This window comes from Drosophila eugracilis, unplaced genomic scaffold (genome assembly GCF_018153835.1).
Source record: "Drosophila eugracilis isolate 14026-0451.02 unplaced genomic scaffold, ASM1815383v1 contig_90, whole genome shotgun sequence".
Classification (NCBI taxonomy): Eukaryota; Metazoa; Arthropoda; class Insecta; order Diptera; family Drosophilidae; genus Drosophila; species Drosophila eugracilis.
The window spans coordinates 7,331,536-7,340,450 of record NW_024573812.1 but is presented as its reverse complement, the minus strand read 5'-3'; the positions used below and the strand labels follow the sequence as shown (position 1 = coordinate 7,340,450).

General features: G+C 45.6%; 2 protein-coding genes across 3 annotated transcripts; one reads left to right on the top strand and one right to left on the bottom strand.

The window, feature by feature from the left end:
- Positions 1-369: 369 nt before the first annotated feature.
- On the bottom strand, positions 370-5,543 carry LOC108112817 (anillin). Of its 2 annotated transcripts, XM_017223116.1 has the most exons (12): positions 5,284-5,543; positions 4,871-5,176; positions 4,332-4,808; positions 3,878-4,250; positions 3,426-3,815; positions 3,196-3,364; positions 2,895-3,033; positions 2,650-2,826; positions 2,357-2,575; positions 1,932-2,298; positions 1,476-1,774; positions 370-1,413 (listed from the first exon to the last, which is right to left on the bottom strand). In XM_017223116.1, the coding sequence occupies exons 1-12, from the start codon at positions 5,299-5,301 to the stop codon at positions 694-696; spliced, it is 3,654 nt and encodes a 1,217-aa protein (XP_017078605.1). In that variant the 5' UTR covers positions 5,302-5,543; the 3' UTR covers positions 370-693. The 2 variants fall into 2 exon arrangements, with proteins under 2 accessions (XP_017078605.1, XP_017078604.1); XM_017223115.1 differs by having other exon boundaries at positions 3,878-4,808.
- A 111-nt stretch (positions 5,544-5,654) lies between these two features.
- Positions 5,655-8,382, top strand: LOC108112819. The gene is made up of 4 exons (XM_017223124.1): positions 5,655-5,813; positions 6,340-6,436; positions 6,499-6,766; positions 7,246-8,382. The coding sequence occupies exons 2-4, from the start codon at positions 6,342-6,344 to the stop codon at positions 7,702-7,704; spliced, it is 822 nt and encodes a 273-aa protein (XP_017078613.1). The 5' UTR covers positions 5,655-5,813; positions 6,340-6,341; the 3' UTR covers positions 7,705-8,382.
- The last annotated feature ends 533 nt before the right edge of the window (positions 8,383-8,915 follow it).

The following is an 8,915-nucleotide window of genomic DNA, read 5'->3' as shown; positions in this document are numbered from 1 at the left end:
ACGAGTAGAGTCAATTCAAATGGCCAAAGAAGACAAAGCAGACACACTGAACTACCTGACATGAACCACCTACACAGTACAGAAAAACCGCGCACGAGCCGTTCAACCGAAACGGATGCGGATACGGCTACGGATACGGAGCAACCTGGTGCCGAAGCGGAGTTTGGCACTAGAACAGCCGGCGTCGTGATAACACGCAAGCTTTAACTCTCACTTGTTAGATTCCGAATGGTCAGAAATACAAAGATATAAAGATAGTTAACACGCGGAAACCACGTAGCCACTTCTTCATAGCCACGAGTTCTTGCAAACGATATATGTGAATGTAAATGTGTACGTGTATAAAAGTATTCAATAAAATATAAAATATTCAGTGTATAAATGGCGGCAGCCTTTTACTGGGATTTACACAATATTATTATTATTATATATTATATATTAAGCGAGACATCCTACTTGCAATGTACATATATAAAAAGATATTCAAACAATACTTTGTCGATTTAAATGAACACGAACGTGTCCCACTAGAAAACGGAATACGAATAATTTAAGTCCGAAACATATAACATAATCAAGACAAACGCAAATAGTAAATGAAGTAACTTAAAAAGAAAAAACTTTAAACAACCCGACCGTTTGGTGTCAGTGTCAGTGTCCATGCTGCTGACAGAATTGCAGTGGGTCAGCGGGTCAATGGGAGTTTCCCCAGGCGCGCAGCAACGTCAGCGCCTTGTTCAAGTAGGCGCACCATTCCTCGCGTTCCTCCTTCGTATCAGCGGAGAGCAGATGTCGCACTGTGGTTGTGCGACCATTGGGCACGATTATCAGCGACTCCTGGTCCGTATCCAGCGCCGGTCGTTCGCACTCCAAGAGCATGGTGTTGAGCCGTGCGCAAATGTCGCGCGGTGCAGTGGTCACCTTCTGGGAACTACAAGCATTCAGATCAACACTGCCCATGGGCGTCTTGCGCTTCTCATCGTCCGGATACTTCCAGTAGTTAATTACGGAGCCGTTCAGATAGCACCATCGCCGATGCCATGCCCCAAAGCCGGAGATGTCCTCAAACATGGTAAGGAATCCCTTGTGTTCCACGCTCACGGAAAGCTCGCAATTCACTTTCATGTGAACCACACCTTCCAGAGGACTAACGCCAAGCACCTGGGTCAGCGTCCATGTAGTACGTTGAATTTCTCGCAACGAAAAGATGGCAAAGCCGTATTGCACCAGCTGCGGTGTTCGTACCACATGCGGCCCCGCCGGACTCTGTACAGGTGGCATCACCAGCCGGTTTTCGCCGCCCTTCTTCTTTGGCGTCTTCACGCCGCCCTTCTTGTTTACGTTGATATGGTACTTCAGCTCATGAGGCAGCTGATCTCGCTGGGCTAGCATGCCATAGATTTCCAGCGTGATCTGGAGGCGAATTTTGATCCAATCAATATGGGTAAAACTAAATTAAGTTTTATAAAGCTTACCCTAAAATCGGCATACACATTGTTTAGTTGCAGGACATCGGGAAACTTGACAGACAACAGACCAGGCATCGTGGGTACTGTCTTGGTGGCCAGCACGTGCTCGTTGTACTTCAGCAAGCACACGAGATGATGGCCATTGATGTTGTTGGAGGCCATTTTACGCACGTACTCCTGCCGCAGGGGAATGGTTATGTCTTTCACCGTCAACAGCCCCTTTTCTTTTGGTGCACCCACGGGGCGGATGCTATTCTCGACTCTCAATCGCTGGACCTCATCCAAGCAGGCCTGACGACGATGGGCTGCAAGCATATAAAATGTCAGCTAAATTTGATATGGGAACTGATACAGGTCTAGTAAACCAAACTTGCAAAATTAGTTTGAAATGTAAATAACAAATTCGTTTTCCCAAAGAGAACATTAACATATTTAACAAATGGAATAAAAGCAAATACTTACTTGCCAATAAAAGATACCGCTCTCCCTCAACAGATTCTGTGGAACCGGAAAACTCAACGGTTGCCGCACAAAGGTTAAGCGCCTGACTGGCTTGTCCAATAACCTGCTGCTGCTTGCACACCTCGCTCAATAACTTCTTGATCTTGTCCTGTGCTTGCGCTGCTTCGTTTATTTCCCGAGCATTTTGGAACTCATCATCGTCTTCATCGTTCTGGTCATCCATGGCACTCGAAACTGCTCCTAGGTTCTCACTCTGCTGAGGGGAATCGTACTCCAGTCTGTGCTTAGCATGACAATCGCCTGCAAGGGCTGAACGCATCACTTGTTGCTCTCGACAGATCTTACGCACTGGTGTGGAATTGGAGCCCTATGAACAATTTAATTTTAGTTAGAACTGTAATAAAGGAAATCTTAAGATAACTTACATTAGCACTCTGCTGGCGGCGATAGAAGCTGACCGTATGCACTAGAGTAACTAGGTTGTCATTGTCTTGGTTTACGCTCAATTCAGACTTGACAGGCTGGGCACCACTTAACAGCGGCGTCTGAAGGTCCAACATCTCTTGATGCTCTTCTATAGGTGTGCACATGGAGCCTGGATTCTTTCGGAAGGAAAAGCTAGTTGAGGGCGTGGTTCCTTTGCTCTGCAAATGTAATTCAATTTGAATTTAATAGTTTTATTTAGGTTCTTTGATATAAATTGATTTTGAATACTTACACCCAAGGACAGCCGACTGGCATTGTGTTCGTCGCCACTGTCGCTTTGATCATCCTGGGTGCTGCCGTAATCCTCTACCAGTGCTTCATCCAAATAGTCATCGATGCCGGCAGATACCTGCGACGAGTTCAAAGAGCTGTCGTCGTAGTACATATCCTGGTCGGCATAGCGCACGGTCTGAATAGGTGAGAAAAAGTATTAATGGAGACCGCCCGCTGTGTTTTTAGATTTCTACCTGTACTCACCTTCTTATTAGGCTGCTGCTGCTGCATCTCCTCCTCATTGCGCTGCACTGCGCTCATTATCTCACGGCCCAGACTGCCATTGCACATGCCGGCGCTGCTGTCCTCAGTCTGCGACTGGTCCTCCGACTCATCCATGCAACTGCACGAATCAAAGATAAGCGGTTAGTTAAGAAAGCAATTTTATTATTGGTCTTGTCTAGGGGTTGGGGGTTTAAAGCTAAGCGTCTTAGGCCTATCAGTCTTAAATTGCTACTCAATGCATAGCAAGAATAGCAAGCAGGAGTAACATTTGTCAGCGCACCTTTCGATCTCCTCTTCATCCACTTCATGGCTGTCGTCCGTGGCGGAGGCTGTTTCGGTGGCACAGCAGTTGTCACCGCTTGAATCGAGGTCTGACAGAGCGGGATACAGGCGATCGGAATGCTTACGAGCCCGTTTCGAATCGTCGTCAGTGATGGGGGCATCACCAGCTGAAATTGCGGAAGTGTCAGCTACAAGTTCCTGGAAGACAGCCGTTGGCTTATTTCTTACGTGAACGTCTCTTGGTAGTGGCTAAAGCGGGTGAGAAACCAGCGATAGGCGGTGGTGGAGGTGGCGGCATGGGCCGCACTACTTTGCTGGAGGGTGGCGCGGGAACTCGAGGAGGAGCAGGCGCGGGAGCTCGAGCTGGAGCGGGTGCGGAACTGACAGCCGGTTGAATGTCAAAGAGCTCCTTTTGCTTATTAAAGCGATTCGAAATAATCTGCATGTCCTCTTGCCTTTGACGATCAATGTCCTTAATGCGAGTTTCTGCACTTGACTGAGCATTTGCCACCAAAGCGGCAACCTTGTCGCGCAGTTTGCTTTCTGGCTTCGGCTTGGGCGCTGCAACTACAGTAGTAGCAGCGGCAGCTGTCACCGGATGCACTGCCGCCAAATGCTCTGTTTAGGAAAATTGGCATTGAACAAGTGTAAAATAACTCTTAAAGAACTGCTATACTTACGTTTCACTTCCTCTGCCCGAATTTGGCTAATACTGGGAGCAGAACCTATTGGTGCCATTGGCAGCATAGCCTTGTTATTGCCTGTCTCGAAAAGCTTCATGCGCTCCTTTAGCGACAGTTCGCAGGGATCCTTCTGGTTGCGTTGACTGCCTTGCGTCTGCCCACCAGCTCCTTTGTTCTCAAAAATTGCGGCTCGGCCGGAAACCAAACCAGACTTTACACTAACTGCAGGCGCTGGTGCTGGGGGCTTCGACGCCGGAACAGAAGATGCGAAGTTTTTGGCCACCTGACTGACCGTTGTCGATTTCTCCGGCACTGGCGGCTTGGCTGCTGTTGCCGTATTTTCCTGTTTGCCAGCTGACGCCGCTTCTCCCTGTTTGGCATAATCATAGGTGTGTTTAATGGTCGAAGATTCGCGGCGCTGAAAACCTTGTGCCTCCAGAGAGCTCAATACCTTAGGATCCCAATTCAGCTGCTTGGTTTTGGCGGCCTTATCAACTTCGTCTTTCTGGGGTGGCTGTGGAGCTGGAGCCTTGTCCGGCCTCCGACTGGACAAATGCGGTTTCGGTGGGGGAGCTTCAAGGGGTCTGTGCACTTCGTGGTGCGACGTGTCATCCTCCCACTGATTGATTGTGTCCGCGAGGGCGGCCAGTTTTCCCAATCTCTGCTTCGGTTGCCTACTGCTTCGATTTCCGCTGTCCTCTTCCTCACCCGTCGTCACATGGAATTGCCCCTCGGTGCGATGTATGGGCGAGGATAAGTCGTCAGTGTTGGAGTACAGGGCACCCATGCGCTGTAGTCTGCTGCGGGACGTATCTCTCAACCTGGCCAACGGCTGATTTACTGGCCCCGCCTCTAACAAAGGTTTGTCAGCACCAGTATCTTCATCCTCATCATCGGTCGCCTCCTGCTCTTGGATCTCAACTTGCACCTGGAGGAGAACCAGCTCTGGTGAGCAAAAGGGGAGGGAGAACTCAAAAGTCGGCAACTTACCCCAATTGGCTTGTCCGTGGTTATGTTGATCTCAATGCCCATGTCCAAGTTCTCCTTGTTGACCGCTGTATAGTGACGCAGAGGCTTGGACGGCGACGCCTCCAACGTGGCCTTGTCCAGAACCACCACCTTGCCGCCGGCACTGGCCGTGCTCTGGACTCCTGGCGAGCGACTCCTCTGAGCCAGGACTCCTGCATCGCTAGAAGAGGTGGTGGAGCTCGATACGCTGCACTCGGAGAGTGGAAATTTGCTAGCGTTGCTGATTCCGAGGGCGCGACTGCGCTGTTCCGCCTTCTCGAGCATGTGCTGCATGGGAAAATGGAAAATGGCATTGAAAATCGGCGGATGCAGTCACCAATACATAGACAACGAACGAGACAAAGGGCTTCGTTGTGTGCGAATTGGCATCGTACCTGAGTAAACGGGTCCATTGTTGTTGTTGCTGCAGCTGCTGCTAATGCAAATGCGAATTGTAATTGCGCGCACTAGAAAATTGAATTTACTGTACTGCTCAGCACTCCACGTTGGCGACTTTCGACGACTGCTAATGTTTATTTTATATCACTTGCGGGCTGCGCGTCCGTTTGCATTCGAAATTGTGCGCGTCGCTTCTGCTATTTTCGGCGGTTGGCTTTTCAGATGTGTTGAATAATTTCAAAACGACGCGCAAATACCATGGGACCCTCAACTGACCACGAAGAAATACCACATTTTGGTGCGTGTGGTGAATTCCTTGGGCCTGTCGATTTATGCAGGGTGGCAGCTCTGCAATCGGTTTTGTCGGTTCAACATTTTTACCGGTTTATTCTCGGCACCGAGCGAGAAAACAGCTGTTCCACATTTTCCACGGCGTGCAAAACAAATTGTTTTAGTTTATGTTTTAATTTACGATTAAAAGTTTACTTTATAAGGATAATACTCTGTACGAAATAAGGATCTGTTGGTAAGTTGAAACTATCTATTGGACTAAACTTAGGAAATCTGAGTTTTCATCTGTTGAGCGCCACACGTTGCGCCATCAGTGCTGTTTATTTTGGCTTGAGATATAGCCATAGAAAATATTATAATCCAAAAAATTATAATTATAAAATTATTAAGCTTAAGAAAATATAAAATAAATTCTATTAGTTATTAACTATAAAAATTTTTCAACTTTGTTATTCGTTGAATTCCGAAATCTTCTTACGATTAAAAATCCCATTTTCTATTTGTTTCAATGATTTATGTATAAAAAATTGAAAAACAAATAATCGAAGATTATAACTTTTTGGACCGCAATTCATTTCCTGTTAAAAGAGTACATACATAAGAAAATTATAAGATAATTTTCGGCAGCATTGAAATAATAAACAAAAATACAAGGCAACAAGGTAAAGTGTAAATTTAAAATTTATAATTGCAGCTAAAAATGTATTTATAATTTTAATCTAAAAAACTTAATTATTAATTTTGCAATCTTTATCCTTTAGCCATGGGCGACCAAAAGACGCTGGATTTACTGTGGAACTGTGCTTCCAAACTGACTGACCAAACCCACACTCAAAGGCTCCTTAAGTCGCATTACATGTAAGTTGTCCTGTAATTCCTGCAACACCCACTACAACATTTGTTATCCCCTATGAACCTAGAACCACCTGCCGAAAGCTGGCTAAGCGCAATGTCCAGTTGCCTGAGGACAGCTTCGGACCGGCACGCATGTGCTCCCGCTGCGGCAACCAGTGGACCGACGGTCGCTACCAACTCCACCTCCAGCCGCAAAGGCTAAGGCAGAGTGCCAAGAACCGGAGACTCATCGCCCAGCTGGAAACCGTGAAGGCCAAACAGACAAGGGGCGAGATGAGCATTGGAGCCAGGAAACGGGCAAAGTGGCTGAAGAAGCGCATGGCCAGCCAAATGGTAAGTGCCAGAAGCTAATCAGACGTGTGTAGGTAGTTATTTAGGTAGAAGATATATCAGTTGGGTAAAATTAGTTTTCAATTGATAAATTAACGCGATATAAAAAGTTTTCAATTGAATAAAAAAAAACAATCAAGATTGATATTAATGAATAATTGAATAATTAGTAAATATGATGTGTGTGTATATATATGTGAAATATCACATCTTACATTTTACATAAGTAAAGAAATTTTAAGAATTATAAATTGGTAACCATTAAAAACTACATATATTGATTTGAGAAGTTGGAAGATTAGATTTATTTTGCAAGCATGGTTTCTAAGTATTTGTAAGCCTTTATAGCTCTTACCCAGAGTATTGCTTACAACAACATTTTTAAAATTTAACATGTTTAGTAAAGCTGTTTCTAAACACTGACTTAAAACATAAATTATGTATTTCTGCATCGCTTACCAAAGTTGAATCTCTTTCCACAGGGCGTAGACTGCGAAGTTTGCCAGCACAAGACAATGCTGCCGCTGGAGAAGGGCCGAAAGCGCGCCAAAGTCAAAGCCACGGAGGAGACAATGGCAACCACACAACCTGCGGCAGCGGTCCAAAACAAAAAGAAGGCCAAAAAGAAGAAGTCACAGGCGCCGAATAAAGATATCAATGCAGGCCTGAAAATTCCGCAGCTGCAAAAAACGCCCCAGCAACAACAGCAGCAGCCAACCAACAAAGCTTCCCAACCCGTTGGTATAGCTTCCCAAAACCCCAATCAGACGTCGAAGAAGAAACTGAAGAAGCCAGCGCAACCAGCGCCCGCCGTTGCCAAAACTCAGTCCAAGACCCAGAAGCAAAACGCACTGCTACAACTGGCCGCCCAGCTAAAATCGAGCGCGTTTAAAGACGCTAGCAAATCGCAGCAGAATCGCCTTCAAGCGTTTCTGAAGTAGCTGCTAAAATCACTACGACAATGCATTAAAGTACAACGATTGTGGCTCGGCTGAATGAAAATACTTGTTGTGGCACATAATTAAGCGTTAGCACAATACTAGAATCAGGCTCTTTGTGCCGGTTGATAAAGCCTACCCAGGTGGGAACCTGTTATCCAGCCGCCCGGTCTTCTGGGTCGAGTCACGCAACGGCTATGCACTTATCACTGCTGCCCGAGACGCTACCCAAGGTTGTCCAGATATTGCGCAGCCAACATGGCCAGCATGCTTAATTTATTTCTCGGAGCGCAACATTTAATTAAAATTGAGTTGTTTGCCATAGCGTTCCATGATCGCGTCCTTCAAAGCTGCTCCCAAAAAGGGCAGTCGATCGGGCTCTCGGACAGCTCTCGGGCTCGCTTTATCTGCCGCCAATTGCACAAAGAGCACACACGCACAGGAGAAGGCTCCGGTCCCATATTGACTTTAACTTCGAATTTGTGCGAAGAAGACTCTCTGATTTCTCGGCAGCTGTGGCAACAACATCTGCCTGCCACATTAGAAGATTACTGGTTTTACAGTAAAGCTTATCTATAAACAACTTTAGTCAAGCTCAGAAAATGTTAGGAACATTTAGCCCTTGTATATAACATAGATACAAATGATAAATAAATATAAAAGTTTAGTCATTCTAGAAAATATTATTACTTTGTTTAATATTTTTTCTATTTAAGTTATCCTTAAAAACTTTGGATAAAAAATTGTCATTTTTTTTAAACATTCAGGATATAAATATTATATTTATTACATATTTTTTTCTTGACGGGATTAAAGAAAGCCATTTTATGTGTAAACTCCAAAAATTCACATATAGACTTATTTTATCGAATATATTGGAGTTAGCACTATGATTTCGGGACACTACAATGTATATAATGGCACATATAATGTCCATAAGTTGTTCTACCTATGGAAGTTCGACCGTAGTTGGTCAGCCTGTTTTGCTTTTGCCAAAAGGGGCATGATGTTCTCTAAAATATGATATCAGCGGCGGGATCGGTTCTCTAAATGTGGCAAAAGCAAGAGAATATTTGACTGTTTAGGCGAGGATGGGGTTTGCCAATAGGAGATTGGGAATCGGAGTGCGTCTCTAACTCCACCAAGCCGGCCGGCTGTCAATTCAGCCGAAAACGCAATGCAAAATCAAGCAACTCGCACGCCAGAACATTTGG

Bases quoted from the DNA above. Each gene is read 5' to 3' on its own strand.
- LOC108112817 (XM_017223115.1), bottom strand. The intron at 2,576-2,649 runs GTAAGTATTCAA...TTACATTTGCAG, and splicing joins CCAGTCGGCTGTCCTTGGGT to AGCAAAGGAACCACGCCCTC. The intron at 1,775-1,931 runs GTAAGTATTTGC...ATATGCTTGCAG, and splicing joins GCGGTATCTTTTATTGGCAA to CCCATCGTCGTCAGGCCTGC.
- LOC108112819 (XM_017223124.1), top strand. From the start codon at position 6,342: ATGGGCGACCAAAAGACGCTGGATTTACTGTGGAACTGTGCTTCCAAA. The intron at 6,437-6,498 runs GTAAGTTGTCCT...CTATGAACCTAG, and splicing joins CTCCTTAAGTCGCATTACAT to AACCACCTGCCGAAAGCTGG. The intron at 6,767-7,245 runs GTAAGTGCCAGA...CTCTTTCCACAG, and splicing joins AGCGCATGGCCAGCCAAATG to GGCGTAGACTGCGAAGTTTG.